The sequence below is a fragment of the Eptesicus fuscus genome, chromosome 13 (genome assembly GCF_027574615.1).
Source record: "Eptesicus fuscus isolate TK198812 chromosome 13, DD_ASM_mEF_20220401, whole genome shotgun sequence".
In the NCBI taxonomy this organism is placed as follows: domain Eukaryota; kingdom Metazoa; phylum Chordata; class Mammalia; order Chiroptera; family Vespertilionidae; genus Eptesicus; species Eptesicus fuscus.
Window position 1 is genome coordinate 42,459,927 of NC_072485.1, and position 20,390 is coordinate 42,480,316.

The window sequence follows — 20,390 nt, forward strand, 5'->3', positions numbered from 1 at the left end:
GGCCTGCAGTTAGGGGTGACCAGGCCTGCAGGGGAGGGCAGTTAGGGGCAAATAGGCTGGCAGGGGAGCAGTTAGGCATCAATCAGGCTGGCAGGGGAGTGGTTAGGGGTGATCAGGCTGGCAGGCAGAAGCAGTTATGGGCAATCAGGAAGACAGGCAGGCAAGCAGTTGGGAACCAGTAGTCCTGGATTGTGAGAGGGTTCCCAGATTGGAGAGGGTGCAGGCTGGGCTGAGGTACACACACCCCTGTGCACGAATTTTGTGCACCAGGCCTTTAGTATATTATATAAATGGAATCATAGAGTATGTAATTTCTAGGGATTGACTATTTTTTCTCAGCATAATTCCCTGGAAGTTCATCCATGTAGTTATTTGTATTATTACTTGGCTCCATTTTGTTGCTGAGTAGTATTTCATTGTACGTAAGTACCAGAGTTTAAATAACCATTCACCTGTTGAATAGACATATGGACTGATTCCAGTTTTTGGCTGTAACACATAAAGCATCTATGAACATTTATGTACAGGTTTTTGTGTGAACCTGTGAAGGATTTCATTCAGGAGAGTGGTCTACTCAGATTTGAATTTTAGAAAAATTATACCAACTGCTTTGGTAGAGGATGAGTTTGAGAGAAACTAGAGCAGAGACTGGGAGATCAGTGAGGAACTCGGTTATAGTAAACCCAAGTAAGATGTATTGAGACTTGAATTTAGTTCTCTGTGAGCTGGAATATGATTTGACATAGAGGCCTTTCCTCAGAAATCACATCAGGCTTGTGCAGATGAGCAAGCAGAGTTGGGGAGGTTGGGCTGTAAGGAGGCTCAGGCACACTTCATTCTTGATAGTCTCCATTCAGGAGAGACACTCTGCTACCATAGCTGAGAATTGAATTAGGTGAGGAAGGGCTGCCCACCTAGTTCTTGGAATGCTCATCCCTACTGCAAGGTTTCCCAGTAGATGTTCTTGATTATTTTCGCTTAAGAAAAGAATAAGGGCCCTAACCGGTTTGGCTCAATGGATAGAGCGTCACCCTGCGGACTCAAGGGTCCCAGGTTCAATTCTGGTCAAGGGCATGTACCTTGGTTGCGGGCACATCCCCAGTAGGGGGTGTGCAGGAGGCAACTTATTGATGTTTCTCTCATCGATGTTTCTAACTCTCTATCCCTCTCCCTTCCTCTCTGTAAAAAATCAATAAAATATATTTAAAAAGAAAGAAGAAAGGGGATCAGTTATCTTCCTTGTATTGTTTGAATGGAGGCTTATGTGGGACAGAAAGATGATGAGAAGCTCTCTTCTAGTTCTGGTCTCTTTTGGAGCCCAAGAATGTGTTCTCTAGTCAGCTAGCCAGCAATGGGCCTGGAAGACTTGAAGATGACCTCTTGTTGCTATAGAAACTGGAATCTACATTGTTTTTACCCCAGGCAGTGGTGTGCCTGGCTCCTCAGTGTTTATATCTTCAAGGCATTTATCACTGTGCTCTTAGTGCTGCTGTGATCAGGACTGATTGTTGGGAGCCATCACCTCTAGAAGGGTATAATTCTAGAGGGCCCACTAATGGGTGCAAAGTCTCTATCTGGGCAAGGGCATGGGTGCCCACCCCACTACTTTTAGGAAACTTTTCCCAGCATAAAAGTTTTGAGTTGTCTGTAATTATTTTTTGGCCATCTCAATCCCTGACAAGTGCTGGCCAGAACACAAGAATGTTTGGGTTAGGCGCCAGGTCAGAGAATTTAGGGTAGCTTTTGAACAAGTATGTGTTGATTTAATTTCTCTGAGGCTGTTACAGTTCTTGGCTCAAACAGCTTTAGACTATAAAGACGTGTGGTGTTTGGGACCCCAAGGCTGAGAAAGCATATCTTCAAAATCTTTACGCAGCTTTCAGTTGTCCTTTGACCAGATATTGTGTTGCCCAGCACTGGGCTAGAAACAGCAGAACACCAGAAAAATCAGCCTCCTCTTGCTGTAGTTGGGAAGATAAGACTCCCAGGGAAAGCAAAGAATAGAGAAATGACGAATGACTAATATTTTTATAGGGCTTTTCTGTATTTACAAGCCTTTACTGATTTTTCAAATAAGAAAATTAATCCTCAGGAGTAGTCAGGATATAGGAAAGTTGGAATTCAGAGATCCACATCTACCATTTCTGCAGTTCAGCATGTATTTTAATATTTGGGTGTTAGGGGTAGAGGACAAGTTGGGTGGAGGCCAGAGAAGTATGTCTTGCTTTTCTTTGTATTCCCAGTGTCTTTGGCTAGTTCAGCCATAGCTAGTTCAGAGTTCAGCAAATAGCTGTTAGAAAGTTATAAATGAGTGTTGACATGAAGCATGTGAACACTGAACTGGAAGTCAGACACTTTTCAGTCTATCAGAAAGGTTATAATAGTAAAAGGGCAGGCAATGGGCTGTTAAGCAGATGGACAAGAGTCCAAAGCCCTGCAGGAGACTCAAGAGGAGACATGGGGGGGGGGGGGGGTCAGAACAGCTAGAAGGCCCCTACACCAAAAGCCTGAAATATTGAGGTCATGGCCTGCTTGGTAGAGACTAACTTTAGGGATTAGCCATTTTCTCCTGGAAGGAGGCTTCTTGTGAGATTCAAGTTTGAAGAAAAGAATACTGAGAGGAGCAAAAAAGTAGAAATGGGACACAAGGGGGGTGGTTGAGGTTAAAACGCCCCTCCCCCAAGTAGGACTGATGATTTCTTCATCTTTTCTAGCAGATGATTAGGTTTCATATGCTGAAACAGAAGGTAAGAGATCAACCAAAGGACTTGTATGCATGCATATGAGCATAACCAATGGACACAGATGAGGGGTGGGGGTGTTTTGAGGGCATGGGATGGGGGGTGGGGGCAGCTGGGGAGTGGTGAATGGGGGGAAAAGGAGACTTATGTAATACTTTAAAAAATAAAGAATTTTTTTTAAAAAGAAGCATATTCCTTTGCTCTTTTTGCTCCTCTCAGCAGAATGTACCAGAGACTCAGTATTTCTTCCCTAGTGCCTTTTCAAACCTTGTTTCTAAGTCCTAATGAGGAAGGGCTTGCCTTTGGCTAGTGTGGGACACTGAAGGAGTTAAAACAAAACAAGAAAGTTCTGTTTTATCCTGCTTGGGGAATGGCAGAAGCCAAATTAGAACTTCTGTGTTTGCCCTTAATAAACTAAAAGTCACTGATGGAACCTGCCCATATTTGTTGGCCTAGGAGAGTAAGAATTAATAGTTCTGAGCCCTTTTGCACAGACTCATCTGGATCTCCCAACCTTAGCCTTGCTTAGGACATGGTATAGGAAGTTGTGTGGCTTTAAATCTGATTCTGCCATTGTTTTGTTGGCCAGCCTAGAACAAAACAATCCCATTTCATGGACTTCTAGTCCTTCTTTAGTTGTAAATTGAGCAGTGACCCTTCAAAGCCCCTTCAACTCTGCCATTTAGAGTCTTAATATAATGAGGAATCCCAACATCCATTACTCCCACTCTATGCTCAGAGCTTTTGCAAGATTGGTAAAAAGAACCCTTTGACTTTGGGCCCTTTAATAAATCAAACTATATGAAATACCGTGCTTCTTGCTCTTGGGCTTGTTTTGCTTGGGTTGCTCTCTCTCTGCCCCCACTGTCTTCTACTTGTTCAAACTGGGTTATCTCTGGTTTCTTGCCTCCTAACATATTCTACTTTGTGTCTTTGTAATTCATATGTTGTGCTCATTCTAGTACTTTTTGTGGGCAAGAACTGTATTGTTCATCACTGTTTGAATTTGCTCCTTCATGCAACAAGTTCATCTGGGCATTCATTTGTTCATTCAACAAATGTTTATTGAAGACCAGTGGATATGCCAGGGACTTTGCTAGGTATTAGGTATTGGCTAGAAGCCAGGATTCAACCATAAAGAAGACAGCCATGATTCCTGCTGCTATGGACCTTACAGTTTAGTGGAGAAAACAGACATTAAGTGAATTATCACACAAATAATTACAATAGTGAAGTGTTACTGATGAAAAATATAGGTGCTTTGGAGAATGTACAAGGTGGACCTAAACCAGTTTTTAAGGGATGAGTCAAAGAAGAGTCTTTGAAGAAAAAGTATTTAAACTGAGACCAGCATCATCAAGTCAGAGTTTGCAGGTCAAAAAAGAATGAAGAGCCTTTCACATAAAAGGAATTCTAGGTGATTCTTAACCTTGGCTACACATTAGTGTCACCAAGTAAAAGACAGTATATGAAGCAACAGGATTGGTGCTTCAAACTGGTGGTTACTGTTGGGATTATAAAATGATGCAACTATTTTGGAAAACAGAATGTCATTATTTAAAAAGTTATACAGCCCTTGCTGGTTTGGCTCAGTGGATAGAGCGTCAGCCTGCGGATTGAAGGGTCCTGGGTTCAATTCCGACCAAGGGCACATGCCTGGGTTGCAGGCTCAATCCCTGGGTGTACAAGAGGCAGCCAATCAATGATTCTCATCATTGATGTTTCTATCTATCTCTCCCTCTCCTTTCCTCTCTGAAATCAATTAAAAAACAAAGTTAAACATACCCCTATTATATAACCTAGCAGTCCACTCCAAGTGGAACTCAAGATAAAAATGAGAACTCATTTTCACTTAAGAAAAATGAAAACATTTTTCCACTTTATTTGTAACTAGAGGCCCAGTGCACAGATTCGTGCACTGGTGGGGTCCCTCAGCCTGGCCTGCGGGGATCAGGCTGAAACTGGCTCTCTGACATTCCATGAGGGGTTCCAGATTGTGAGAGGGTGGTTCTCGGGTGACACACCCCGGAATTGTGCTCCCTTCTCTTTGGTTCTGTGTGCATCACCCGAGAACTGCCACTGCCAAGTCACCACAGCTCAGCAGCTCCTGCATTGAGCATCTGCCCCCTGGTGGTCAGTGCACATCATAGCTACTGGAGTGCCTGCCCCTCTGGTGGTCATTGTATGTCATAGCTACCGGTCGGACGGTTGAACGGTTGGACTGTCACAGGTTTTTATATATATAGATAGGTAAAAACTGATGAATAGATAAACAGTGGTACATCTAATCAATGGAATTCTACTCAGTGATAAAAAGGAAGAAACTATTGATAGTAAACAACATGGTAGAATCTCAAATCATGCTGAGCAAAAGAAGCCAGACACAAAAGAGAACATACTGATGATTGCACTTATTTGAAGTTCTAGAATATACAAAACTAATGTATAATTATAGAAATAAGATCAGCGATTGTGTGGGGAACAGGGTGATGGTTGACAGTGAAGGGCTAAGTGGGAACAATTTAAAGTGATGAAAATGTTCTATATTTTGATTGAGGTGGTGGTTATATAGATGCATATGTTTGTCAAACACATTAAACTGTTCACTTAAAATGGGGGCATTTTATTGCTTCAACTATATCTTGAAAAATGTCAAGAATAGGCATAACTTGTCTATGATGATAAAACTCAGAATAGTGGTTACCACTGCCAGGAGAGGAGGTGGGTAGCGGTCATGGTTGTCTTGATTCAGAAGGGGCAAGAGGGAAGGATTCTTCCTGGAGTGTTGGGGATGTTTTACATCTTGATTTTGATGGTGGTGACATAGATATATCCATATGATCCATATGTTTATTAGTATGTGTGCACTTTATTGTATTTATGTTATGTCTCAAAGAAAAAACAAAAAAACACACCCCTCACCCAAACCAAACCCATACCTAGGTCCCATTTATACAGATAATGATTGAATTGGTCTGGGATGGGGTCTGGGCATCAGCAACTTAAGATCTCCTTGGGTGAGTGTAATATGCAGCCAGAATTGAGAACCACTGTGCTGTGTGCAAAGGAGGAAAGGAAACAACTGGAAACTGAAGGAGTTGCTGGACATGACACCAAAGGCGACAGGTGGCCCATCATGCTGGGCCTTGCAGGCACCCTACAGTTTTCATATATAACACTTTTCATAATTGTAATTGAACTTTATCTTAAGAATGAGAAGCTGCTGAAGGGCTTTAAGAAAGGAGATGACTTGGACAGAGTTTCAGCTGATATGCACTAGCACTATCTATATCTAGCATTCCTGCTGACTTTTCCCAGGGTAAGAGTAGATTCTGATCCCATTGAAAGTCATTGCAGAGCTTGCCTGTCCTGGCTGGGGGGTGATGTGGTGAAAAGGGAGAAATTATTCTCACAGATGAGGCCCCTGTTGATAAAATTTAGCCATTTCCAGATTCCCCAGGTTCCAGTCAAGCACTAAGAAATAGTCTGACCAGTGCCCTTCTCTACCTTAATCTGTACTGTCTTCCCTGACTGCTGTTTCTTTCACTTCTTTCCCTTTGGGCTTATGTCTCACATCAGACAATTGTCAGGCTCAACTGCAGTGGCTCTGCTTTGCTTTGCATGCCTACAGGTATGTGTTCTCTGGGGGATGAGTTACTATTTAATGATGAGAAATGAAAGTGACTGGGAGAGAAGAGGCATTATTAGGTGGATGGTGGATATTAGTGGTGGGAATTGGGTTGTACTCAAGAATTCTCTTGCTGCCCTAGCTGCTTTGGCTCAGTGGATCGAGTGTCAGCCTACGGACTGAAGGGTCCCAGGTTTGACCCCAGTCAAGGGCATATGCCCAAGGGCACATGCCCAGGTTGCAGGCTTGATCCCGAGTAGGGGGTGTGCAGGAGGCAGCCAATCAATGATTCTCTCTCGTCATTGATGTTTCTGTCTCTTCCTCTCTGAAATCAATCAATCTATCTATCTATATACATATATATATATTTAAAGGATTCTCTTGACTTTGGGGAAATATGGAAATATGTTTGGTTATTAATTCCTTCTTTTGTGCAGTCATTCATTCACTCATTAAGCCAGTATTTACCAATTTTATGCTTGACAGGGCAGATGTTGGTGGCGCCATACTAGGCTCTGGGGCATAGTGTGAGTCAAACTTAGTCCTTGCTGTTTTCTGGGTGGGCATGAGAATTAATATAAGAGTATGTACAAAGTACTTTGGACCTTCCAACAGTAAATGATTAACTCTGCTTGGAGAAAGAAGAGATTTGGACATGAGGAAAAGGACTTTGTGGTTTTGCCTGCCAGTGGTTACGTGGTCAGCAAACCATGGGAGTCACTAAGATCTTTTCAAGGGTCCAGAAAGTCAAAGCCATTTTAATAATAATGTTCAGATGCTACTTGCTTTTTTCACTGTGTGTACATTTGCAATGATGGTGCAAAAGCTATTAGTAGGTAACACTGCTGGCACCTTAACAGGAATCAAAGCAGTGGCAGAAAACTGCGCTAGTAATTGTATTCCTCACCTTCACGGTACTCTCTGTTTTTAAAGAAGTTTTTAATAAAAAAGTAAAAATTTATTAATTTTATTGTATCATATGAATGTCTCTTTAGTATTCTGTGTGATGAAACAGGAAGTTATGCATATTCTGCTGCCTGTAGAAGTTTGAAGTTTTTCTCAAGGAAAAGCATTTGTGTGATTGAGTTGCAAACTGAATTACCTCCTTTTTTTTTTTTTTTCAGGGAATACTATTTTTACTTTAAAGTATAACACAGACAGCTCTAGCCAGTTTGGCTCAGTGGATAGAGTGTTGGCCTGTAGATTGATGGGTCCCAGGTTCGATCCCAGTCAAGGGCTCGTGCAGGAGGCAGCCACTCGATGTGTCTCTCTCACATCGATATTTCTCTCCCTTCTACTCTCTCTAAAAAATAAAATAAATCAATGGAAAAATACCCTCGGTGAGGATTAGCAAAAATAAAGGTAAAAATAAAGTCTAACACAGAAAACTATAGTTACTCAGACTTATGTATTTGGCAGACATTTTCTTGAAAATGAAGGAAGTGAGTCTGTTACTTTAATGAAAATAACTGGTAATATTTGTTGTCAATGCTAAAATTTCAGCTTTTATTTTTTTAAAAATTTGCCACTGTGAATTTGACAGCTTCACCAGATTTAAAGCATTTCAGATTAAATCAGTGGTGATATTACTATATGTGATTATTTTGATAATGTATAAACTAAATGTGTCAAATGAGCTCTGCCTAAACTCATTGAGTCAGTAGTTCCCTCCTCCACTCACCCCAGGATATGTTTTTAGATTTTAGAGAAAGAGAAAAGGGGGGTGAGAGAGAGAGAGAAAAATTGATCGGCTGCCTCCTGTATGTGCCCCTGCATCCTAGGTATGTGCCCTAATTAGGAATTGAACCCACAGCCTTTTTTCTTTTTGGTGTACAGGAATGATGCTCCAACCAACTGAGCCACCTGGCCAAGGCTTGAATCAGTAATTTCTAAATGACCAGTGCATCATGTTATAAAATCACACATGGATAAAAAGATCTGTTAAAAGTGCAAGATAGGCCAAAACCGGTTTGGCTCAGTGGATAGAGCGCTGGTCTGCGGACTGAAGGGTCCCAGGTTCGATTCTGGTCAGGGGCATGTACCGTGGTTGTGGGCACATCCCCAGTGGGGGGTGTGCAGGAGGCAGCTGATCGATGTTTCTCTCTCCTCGATGTTTCTGGCTCTCTGTCCCTCTCCCTTCCTCTCTGTGAAAAATCAATAAAATATATTTAAAAAAAAGTGCAAGATAGGCCAATGGATTTTAATGTAATAGAGTACAAAAAGTTCATCCATATAGTTTCAGATTTTACACTGCAACGAATCTTTAATAAATCTACTACTTGTCGAATTTTGGTGTAGTATCAGAGAATAATGTCCACAATTATATGAAAGGTTATTAAAATACTCTTGCCTCTTCTTACTGCATATCTATGTTTTGATCTTCAATCAAAACAACACATTGAATGAGGAAACAGATATAATAAGACTGCAGCTGTCTTCTAGTAAGCCAGACAGTAAAGAGATTTGCAAAAATATAAAACAGTTCCACCCTTCTCATGATTCATTCCAGAAAACAATTATTTAAAAAATGTATTTATATTAACACATAGGAGAGTTATTGTTTTAAAATGAATTAATTGCTAAATATTAGAATTTGTGTTTTAATTTCTAATATGGTACATATCAAAGAGTTTTGGGTTTTAAAAATTTTAACCCCCCCCAAAATTACAAAACCTGATTCTATGCTATTCTCTCTACTTAGAATTCTTCTCTTTTTTGCCTAGAAAATCCTACATATAATTGTGGAATTGGTATTTAGTTATTTATTCAAAAGACATTTACTGAGCATATATCAAGAACTGTTTTTTGCTTACTACTTGGGATATGATCCTAAGCTCTTAAAAGAAATCATAGTCTGAGGGGAAAACAAATTAAATAGACAACTGCAACAGACTGTGATAAATGTTACCAATGGTAGACATATAAATGTTGTGGGAGTCAGAGTCACTTGCTGTCTCACCCAGAACATATGAATGATCAATTTAATTGGACTGTACTTCTTGTATTTGATTCTTCATGATCTCACAGGGAAAATGGCTGAAGTTAGCAGAAGATGAGAATTGTTTATCTGTTGCTCTTGGAGGAAAGTAGGAAACTACAAATGTATTGAATGTCAGCTTTATGCAGGCCCTCTGCTAGGTGTATTTTTTTTCTTCTTGTTTTTTAATCCTCACCCGAGGATATTTTTTCCATTGATTTTTAAAGAGTGGAAGAGAGAGGGAAAGAAAGACTGAGAGAAATATATAGGTGAGAGAAACTTATTGATTGGTTGCCTCCTGCATAAGTCCCAACCAGGGTTGGGGAGGAGCCTGCAACCCAGGTTTGTGCCCTTGGCCGGAATCAAACCCAGGAATCTTCTGGTCCACGGACCAACCCACTATCCACTGAGCCAAACTGGCTAGGGCTAGGTGTTTTTATTTTTTAAATAATATTATCGCTTTTAAAAAATATATGTTTTTATTGATTTTAGAGAGAGGAGGGAAAGAGAGGGAGAGAGACAGAGAGACAGAGACATTGATGTGAGAGAGAAACATGGATTGAGGATTGAGCCTGCAAACTGGGCAGGTGTCTTGACTGGGAATTGAATCAGCAACCTTTTGGTGCTTGGGACCGATGCTCAACCAACTGAGCCACACTGGGCAGGGCCCTCTGCTAGGTGTTTTAACAAATGTGGTCTTAATTCTCACAAAAAACCTTATGGAACAGAAATAATTATCCTAATTTTGCAAATGAGATATTGGAGGCTCAAAATTTAAACAACTTGTCCAATATAATATGGTTGTAACTGATGAAGCTGGGATTTTGACATATATGTTCTGACTCCCAGTCTAGGGCTCCATTGCCATAATAATGTGTTGTTAAATTGGTGGATCTTCTAAGGTATTTCCAGATGGCTCTGGGAAACTTGCCAGATTGGAATGTATAAAAGAAAATAGAAAAGGTCTCAGGAAAGAGAGATAGCTTAGGAAATCCTTGGTTGGAGAGATTTGTGAATTATGGCTGAATCATGCTTTCTTCTGGACAGGCTTCTACAGCCATATGGGATATCAAGATTTTATACTCTCTTATCTTCAATCCCTTTAATCCTTCTCTATGCCAGATGATGCCAGCAGTAAAGGTCACCTGTCAGTTTGATCAAGTTACAAACCAGAGCCTGTTGTTTGAAGTATAAACTTCTTGGACTTGTTGTATATAGGCTTTTGGGAAAGGGGCTGGCTGACTCCAGGTGCCTACCCTGGAGATATACAGGCCCTCGAGCTTAGTAAACTATTTCCATTATTTTTAAAAGCCTATTAGAAGTTGTGCTTTACTTAGGATAAACCTGTGTGTGGATGCAGGCTAATGAAAGATTGGGTCAGAAATCTGTCAATTCAGTGTGGTTCAGGTGTGCTACCCATGATTTTATAGAACAAGGGTTAGCAAACTATGACCCAGGGGTCAAACCCTAGCCCACAGCCCGTTTTTGTAAATAATGTTTTGTTGGAACACAGCTAAACTAATTTACTTCTGTTTTGTCCATGGCTGCTTTAGTACTCAATGATAGAGCTAAGTAGTTGCAACAGAAACTATATGGCCCCTAAATCCTAAATTGTTTATTGACTGGCCTTTTACAGAAAAAGTTTCCTGACCTCTAGAGTAATCTTGATTCTCTTATGGCACTTAGCACATAGTGTTTTAATTGCCTATCTCCCTCACTTTTATAATTTAGCTCCTTGAGAGCAAAGGTGAGACCTAATTCATATCTTTATACCCCATGCTGATTACAGAGCCTGACATATGAAGAGCACTCAATAAATGCTGTTTAAATGGACACATCCTATGCTGATCAAAAAACTCTGATGGGCAATTATGTGTCTTTCAGTAATACAGAAACAGGAATAAGGGAGTGAAAGTGTTATATTGGTTGTGCTAATCTGAGTGCTGTGTACTTTATCTATGAACTGGTCATTACTTATTGCTTTATTGCAATTGTTTTGGAAGAGTAGGATAGGAGTCCATAAACGAAAAAATCGTGCCAAGAGCTCTTGTTGGTGAGGAAGTGAAAAACAATGCCTTAGTATTTGGCTACATTCTACTCTTCCCATTAGTAGCCACTACTCCTTCCTCCCACCCTCTATTCCTTACTCCAACTTGGCAGGACAAATGTAGAAGAACATACGGTTACATGGATAATATATTCCATGTATGCATACTACTGTATGCATACTATTTATCTTACTTTTTTGTATGCATACTATTTGTATGCATACTATTTTGTATGCATATATTTATCTTACTTTTTTCTTTTATTAAGCCATTTCTTCAGTGTACTACTTCTCACCAGTATTACCATTTGTGGCTTCCAGAAGATGAAACCAACCTAAAGTTATCTGGTCACTTTGGCATAAAGGCAATTAGGTCAAGTGCTGGCCTGGGAATCAATAGATGGGTTCTTTCTGTGGCTCTTCAGTTGCCTTTGACTTTGGACATACCAGTTAATATCTGTGAACTTCAGTATTCAACATATTTTTATTAAATCACATCTGGGACATTTAAAAGTTTTTTTATTTATACCCCTTCCCTGTTTTGAAAAGGATTTGAGCAACTAGCAAGTGATAGGGAAATGGCCTATCTTGTCACTGTTTGACCAGCAAACAAGTAAGTGATTAAATGGATTAGAGTGTTCAGGTCTTAGATCAGTGCCTTCTAGAAGGCTTTGAAGCAGTAGCTTCTTTACCCTGTCTTGTGCTTTCTCTCCTGATAGCATCTTCTGTTATCTGGGAAGTTAGCGTCTTTCTTCCAACTTCTTTGGAGGTGTCTGAAGAATATTTTGTCTAGAAAGTAGTAATCAAGGTCAGCGTCAAAGGAAAAAGGAATTTTAGAATCTGGGAATTGGAAGAAATACTAGAAACTGTAATTAAAATGTGTGTGTGTTTTTTTTAAATAATGAACTTGAGGCCTGGAGAAAGGAAGTCACCACCCTAGAGTCACATTGTAGAGCTAAGACTAGTTTCCAAATTCTTTCTGCTGTATGCTGTAAGTCAGGCTAGGGGTTTTCCAGGTTTGTAAGAGATGATTAGGTGTCATAAAAGAACTAGGGTGGCCTAGGCTGTTGTTCTGGTTTTACTTCTGCAGTACTGACTGTGGGTGATGGTGGACAGAGGAAGCTGCATCTCAGACTTTCCAAACTTTCATATCAGATAAGCTTTGGACCTTAGATGTCTGATAGATACTTGCTGAATATGACTGTGGGAAGGCCTATGGTGTGAAGGGTTTCTCCAGTTAGTCATTATATGTCCCAGTAGTGACAAAGTGAACAAAAAGGAAACTACTATTATTTTGGCATTGGAATGAATCGGTGTTTTCCTGTTTCTAAAAAGATTGTATTAATTTACATTTGTTTATTAATTGAATAAAAATATTTGAATATGTATTTATTTGATTACTAGTGAGGCTAAACTCTTCTCTATGTTCACTGGCTATTTGTATTTTCTCTCATTTATATATTTTTTGTCTGAGTTACCTATTCATGTTCTAGATCCCAGTGTATTCCTAGTCCTATGCTTGACTTCCCTGCAAAGGAACTATTAGGGTGATAAAGCATTGTCCTTAAATGGGGGAGCTCAGCACATCCTTGGGGAGGCAGTTAAAGGTTAGATGAAGCACTTTTCTCTCTGTATAAATAGCCAGTTAAGTGGCTATATGAGGAGTCAGGTGCTAGAAGCTAAGGACAGAGACAGATGGGTAATGGAGGTTGGGTGGCAGCCCCAGTAATGTTATCTCTTGCTTTTCCTGTACAGAGTTTTGCCGGATTGACAAGCCCCTGTGTCACAGTGAGGATGAGAAGCTCAGCTTTGATGCAGTCCGCAGCATCCACAAACTGATGGATGATGATGCCAATGGTGATGTGGATGTGGAAGAAAGTGATGAGGTGAGCCCTCTCATCCTGCTGTGGCTCTCTTCTCTTCCTGTGTGAACAGTCCCTGAAAGCTCTCTAGACAGACTGTTCCCCGTGGAGAGATGGCTTTGATACTGGCTTGTTCTCTAGAAACTCATCCCTATCAGGGGAAGTGATTCTCAGCAGAGCAGCCCTCCAGGAGCCAGCTGTTCAGAGTGCAGGCCATATGTGTGCATCTCTGCCTGGACTGGCTCCCGCTCACCTACTGGCTAGAAGCACAACACTGACTGAGCTGTGCTGTTTGAGAGGGAGAGAGACCCCCAAGGTTGGTCTTTATAGTCCCCCTGAATCCTTCTTGCAATCCTGCTGTAGACAGAGGGCATCAATCTGTTCTTACTCTGTGCTCAGCCCTATGTTGGCAAGTGGGAGAGAAGGCAAGACAGATCTTGCTCTCTGGGAGCTTATACTCTATTTGGGAGGAAGAAACAAATGGTCCTAAAGAGATCATTCTTAATTCCAGGCTGCAGTTGCTGGGAGCCAGTTGAGTAGTCCAGATAGTAAAAGCGAGAGGAATCTCTAAATGGAAAAAGCTATGTTATTGTTTCACATTTTGGCATTATTACAGTTCCAATTCCAGAGAGCCCAGAAAACAAAGTCATCATGTGTGAAAAGATGTAAAGGTTTCAATTAATTTCAAGCTCAACATGAACCAGCAGTTTGGTGAAACTGCCAAGTTTGCCAAATCTTTAATAGTGATACAGTATATATCATGAGGGAGGAGGAATTCTTAGTCTCCTCTCTCTGCTGCTTAGCTCACCTTCAAGTTTTGAGTTCAGTTTTGGATCTCACCTCGTCAAAAGCATTTGTAACAGTGAGAGCCTATACAGAGAGGCATGACGTGACTGATGAAGAGCACAGAAACTGTGAAATGGAGACCATTCAATACATGTCAGTATTTATGAGTGTCTATTATATATGTATTATATATGCGCCAGGCACAGTTCTGGACATGTGGATATGGCAGTAAGTGGGGCAGACACATCTGTCCTCACATAATTTACAGTCTAGTGAAGAAAATTTAGCCTGAAAAAGAAAAAACTTGGGTAACACAATTTCTGTTTTCAAATACATAAGAAATAGAGGAATCAGACTTACATAACTATGATGACAATGAAAACCACAGAGCTAGCTATGATTTATTAAATTCTTTTTTTAAAATATATTTTTATTGATTTCAGAGAGGAACGGAGAGGAAGAGAGAGATAGACTGAGACTGAGCCCGCAACCTGGGCACATGCCCTTGACCAGAATCGAACCTGGGACCCTTGAGTCCGCAGGCTGACACTCTATCTACTGAGCCAAACTGGTCAGGGCTATTAAATTCTTATACTATGTGAGGCACAGTGTTAAGCTCTTTGCATAGTTCTTTTTTATTTTAATCCTCACCTGAGGATATCTTTTCCAATGATTTTTCTTTTTTTTTTTTTGAGAGAAAGTGGGAGGGAGGGAGGGAGAGGGGAAGGGAGAGAGAAATATCAGCCTGAGAGACACATCGATTGTTTGCCTGGGATTGAACCTGCAACCAAGGTACATGCCCTTGACTGAGAATCAAACCCTTTACCCTTTGGTCCATGGGCTGACGTCCAAACCACAGAGCCAAACCAGCCAGGGCCATAATTATTCTTTTAACTTTCTTACCAGCCTTATAAAGCTGATATTGTTATTAAGGACTGGAGCCTTGGAAAAGTTAAGCATTTTGTTCAAGTAAATACTGAACATGAGCACAGACCTGATTTCAAAGCTCATGCTGTTAAATTTTTTTCTTTTTTTAAAAATTTTTTTAAATTTTTAATTTCTTTATTGATTAAGGTGTCACATATTTGTCCTCATCCCCCCATTCCCATATCACACCCCTCCCCACGGATGCCCCCACCCCCATGTTGTCCTTAACCATTGGTTAGGCTCGTATGCATGCACACAAGTCCTTTGGTTGATCTCTCTCCCCTACCCCCACCTTCCCCTACCCTCCCTCTGAGGCCCGACAGTCCGATCGATGCCTCCTTGTTTCTGGGTCTGTTCTTGTTCATCAGTCTATGTTGTTCATCATTTCCCCTAAATGAGTGAGATCATGTATTACTAGAAATATACTTATAAGAACCGAATGTGAGACGAGCAGTAATAGTTATGCTGACAGGCAAATGAATCAGTCTGTAGTGAGTTTCTTTCTGGACCAACAGTTCTTTTGAGACCCAATTTCAATGTCCACCACTTCCTTATGTGTACATGTCAGCACTGACTTTTCAGCTCTGGATGGTGGACAAATGGTGGTAATGCAGGTCCGACTCCCTCTGGTTTGGTCTCGCCCGGACTCAGGGGCGCGGCCTCACCCGGGCCCGGGATCCAGCCTCACCCGGACGCAGGGGCGCATGGCCTCCAAAGCTCATGTTGTTAAATGTTGCTGAATTGTTTCTCTTATTCTAAGGGCAGAGCCAGGACCAATGTAGGAAACGTGAAAATATAGGCATATTCTTCTAGAATAAAGAATTGCCTAATAGTACTATCTCATCATGGAAAGGACTTCTTTGGTAGGTAGGTAGCTAGGTAGGTAGATAGTTAACTTCCTGTCATTGAAGATGGGCAAGTAGAATATAGCACTCCACTAACTGGTCAGCAGAGGGAATCCTTGTATTAGGTTGAACAAGGTAATGGCTAAGGGATTTATAAGAGGGGAAAAAATAGACTTCCTGGAGGAAAAGTAGATTTTGGATAGATTGGAAAGGGTGGGGCAGCCAGAGTTGTAGGGAACGAGTGTGAGCAAAGAATGTGGAGGTAGTTTAGTTAGAGTGACTGTGGTAGAAAACTGCAGGACAAAAATCTGGAAAAGAAAGTGGGCCGAGGCAACTAGACTGAGCTCTGTGTGCTTCTTGAACTTGGCAATTGTAGGTTCTTGAGCAAGGACAACCATGATGAAAATATCTAAACTTTTGGTTATATCTAGAAGTGTTACTGGTCCTCACAGGATCCAATTTTCTCTATGCTGGAAATAGAGTCATGTTTCTGGTAATGAGGCCTAGAGGCGTCCTGATCTCCCTCGAAGGGCCTGGCCATGGGACTGGGAGATGGATGGCACAACAGTTAAGGTGATATGGTCCAAGCTTCACCAATTCCTGGATATCCTTGTCATCTGCCTTCCTTCATTTTTCACTTTCTGCTGAATTACTTTGTAAAATGAGAGGAGGAAGAAAATGTTCTTTTTAGAGAAATGTTACCACAACAAAAAGCTCATCAGCACAAATTGTTCTAAAATAACACAAAAGCTGTCACCCTGCTCTGAGCCAGTGGCGAGCTGCTCTTTTTCAGCATAGCTTCTGCCTGCCTTGGCTTCAGATGTTCTTGCTGCAACCTCGGGCCTCTGGTGGTTATTGTTAGAGTAACCTGCTAGTGGGAGTTTTCAGGATCAGTCACAAGCTACTGTCTTTGAAGGGGAAAGTAATGTGTGCTTAAATTAGTCTAATCATATATGAGAGAACCTCAGAATTCAGGATCTAACTAGAAAGTTGTGTGGACAGCTCAGGGCTTAGACTGTTAGATAATAGACATCAAGGCATCAGAGAGGAAACCCTGGTTGTATTGGACATCAAGAACCTGAGATTTTTATGACCCATTTACTAGTAAAAGCACTGCTGATTTCTTAAGGACCTTAGTAGAAGTCTGAAGGGATCCTCTATTAAGGCCTCATTTATTTAGCCTTACATCAGTAAGTTTTCAGGTAATTTGAACTATAACCTCAGTACTCCATCTTTTAAAATTTTGACCATTTTTGAAGTGAGTCTTTCTTTTTAAAAAAATTTATTTTTGTTTTTAAGCATTGCCTTTATTTACTTCTTTCTTTCTGTCTTTTTTTCTTTCTTTCTAATCCTTAACTGAGGATATTTTTCCATTGATTTTTAGAGAGAGTAGAAGAGAGAGGGAAAGACAGAGAGAAATATTGATGTGAGAGAAACACATCAATTGGTTGCCTCCTGCAGGAGCCCTGACCAGGGCCCAGGCCGGGGAGGAGCCTGCAACCGAGGTATGTGCCCCTGACTGGAATAGAACCTAGGACCCTTCAGTCCTCAGGTCAGTGCTCTATCCACTGAGCCAAACTGGCTAGGGCTGAAGTAAGTCTTTCTTATCACAGATTATTGTGAGCAGAATGTTAACTTTCTTTGGATAATTCAAGCATGTCTTCAGGGCCTCTTGTGCTATTTATCCCAGTGCCTATATTCCAAATGTATGGTTGTGATTTCCTCTTATAGTTTTCTTGCCTCTTCTTCGGTTCATTCATTTTTAACTGCTGTATCTGCTTTGCTGTGAGCTATGAACTTAGACTTATGGTAAACTGAGACTCACAGGCATTTTATAGAAAATAAAAAGTATTTTGTTTATGGGGAAGTTAGTTTGGCTGCTCAAGTGCCATCTTTGCTTGCTTCTCTCTTAGACAGCAGAGGCTGTAGATTATGGGCCCTTCAGATGAGCAAGATGCCACTATTGGTGATGGTCCCCTTCTTGCCAAGCTGGCAGGAGCACTACCAGCCTAGCAGTGTGAGAATTAATGACCTATGTTCTATTCAGAGCTCTGGTGAGGACACTGCCCAGAGGCAAAGGATTTGCTGCAGTGGGATGGTACTATCAGGTTGTTGTGACAGTCTGAGGTGCACAGACAAGGGCCTGCCTTAAACCACTGACTTCTTGACTGGACCGGACTCTGTGAGCACTGTTATTTTTATTTCTGGAACCTACATGAAATATTAAGGGCATTTATTTATCATTAAACAAATTCTGATTGAATACCCCATTATGTGTCAGGCATTATTTGTGGGGGCTGTGGATTCTACAGTGAACAAAATTGACAAGATCTTTACTTTTATAGAGCTTGCATTCTAGATGTCTATGTGTCACAAGTGGCTAAGTAATGAGTAAACTTTGAAATTATGCAGAACTGTAATCAGATTATAGTAGTTTAATGACTTCTACTTTTATTTTCTTAGGGTAAAATGGTGGTTAATGATTCTTATCTTTGTAAGGTTGTTGTCAGGATTAAGTGAGAAAAGCGCTGTTAAAGTTCCCAGCTCGCCCTAGCCAGTTTGGTTCAGTAGATAGAGCATCAGCCCTCAGACTGAAGGGCCCCAGGTTCGATTCTAGTCAAGGGCATGTACATGGGTTGCCGGCTAGATCCCTAGCCCTGGCCCTGGTCCGGTGCGTGTGGGAGGCAATCAATCGATGTGTCTCTCTCACGTCAATGTTTCTCTCTCTCTGTCTTTCCCCTTCCCTTCCACTCTCTCTAAAAAATCAATGGGAAAATATCCTTGGATGAGGATTAACAACAAAAAAGAATAAATAAAATAAAATAAAATAAGAAGTTCCCAGCTCAAACAAAGAACTCTAAAGACTCAACAAAAGAAAACAAGCAACTCCATAGAAAATGGGAAAAATTTTGAATAGACACTTCATCAAAGAAATTATAGGATGGCAAATAAGCATGTGAAAAGATGCTCAATATTATTAGTCATTAAGGAAGTGCAAATTAAAACCACAATGAGCTAATACTGCACATCTAATAGAATGACTGAATTAAAAATGGCAAATACTAAGTGCTAGCCAAGTAGGAAGAACCACTGGAACTCTTGCTGATAGTTTCTTATAAAGTTAAAAAATAACTTGTTACATGGCCCAGCTGATCTACTTCTCAGTATTTGCCCTGTAGATAAATGAAAATGTATATTCATGCTAAAGCCTATGCACAAATGCCCGGCCTATGTGGTTCAGTGGTTGAGCATGGACATAGGAACCAGGACATCACAGTTCGATTCACATGCCTGGGTTGCAAGCTTGATTCCCAGTGTGGGGCATGCAGGAGGCAGCTGATCACTGATTCTCTCATCATTGATGTTTCTATCTCTCCCTCTCCCTCTCCATCTCCCTTCCTCTCTGAAATAAAAAATATATATATTTTGAAAAAATTATACCTATTTTTTCATCAGATAGGCAAAAATTATATTTTTTGGTGTGCCGCAGGATTTTAGTAATTAGTTTGTGTGTGCCATGAGATGAAAAAGGTTAAAAATCCTGTTCTAGATATACTTCCTACCACTTGGTCTGGCTCTTGTCTCATAGTCATTCCTAGGCCCTTTCTTTGCTCAGTAGTTCTCCTTACTTGGAATCAATTTCTCATATCCCTCCTTCCTACCTCTGGCCCTGTCTGTATCGGTTTTAGGAGTCCTCTGGAATGCTCCAGCCTTACTTTTCATAAACCTTCCCTAACTTTTCCACCCATGTTGACCTTTCTCATCTCAGTACTAACTTTTGTAGCACACAGTCTATATCACTTAATTTAGCTCTTAATTAGAATGTCTTGCTTTGTGCCCTAATTTTTGTTTATATTGTCTTCCTATAAGTTTTTCTTTTTGCACTAATACTCAAATTACTAAAAAATGCACAACTCTGATAATTATTTCTACCTTGTAAAGGGAATGTGGTAGAATAGGAGCATCCCTACCATGTGCCAAGCCTTGTGCCAGCTGATTGCATATACAGTTTCATTTAATCCTCAACCACTCTAAATTAGGTGTCACTAACTCTATTTTAGAGATTATGAAACTATAAGTGGCTTGTCTTTGCTTACTAAATTAATCTAAACTCTAACCCTGCAGTCACCAACCGGTGGCCTACAGACCACTGGTGGTCCGTGAGGTCCGAAATGTTGGCGACTGCTGCTCTAACCTGCCCTTCAGTGTTCCCACAATCTGACTTTAGCTCACCTGACTCGTTCACGTTACACTGCATTCCCTTCCTCTTTGTCATAGCCATCTCAAACATGCTCTTTATGTCTCATCACTGTTCCTTTGCTCCAGATAATTTTTCATCCTGGCATCTTTCTGTTTCCCATCTCTCTTGCAACTCCCATTTTTGCCTGTAAAAATTCCACTTGTCCACCAAAGCCTAGATATGGTTTCTTAGCCTCAGCATTATTGACATTTTGGGCCAGATAATTCTTTGTTGTGGAGAACTTTCTGTGCATTATAGGATGTTTAGCAGTATCCCTAATTTCTACTACACATGTGATGCCAGTAACACATCTTTATCTTACCACAACCCCTTAGTT

The 20,390-nt window shown here is 40.8% G+C and overlaps 1 protein-coding gene across 7 annotated transcripts in view; it reads left to right on the forward strand.

Moving 5' to 3' along the window:
• STIM1 (stromal interaction molecule 1) overlaps nt 1-20,390 on the forward strand; it is a 214,981-nt gene that overhangs the window by 118,109 nt on the left and 76,482 nt on the right. For all 7 annotated transcript variants that reach the window (XM_054724794.1, XM_008149912.3, XM_054724796.1 and 4 more), the window contains exon 2: nt 13,149-13,279. In XM_054724794.1, coding sequence (XP_054580769.1) covers nt 13,149-13,279 — 131 coding nt within the window. The remainder of the gene's footprint in view (nt 1-13,148; nt 13,280-20,390) is intronic.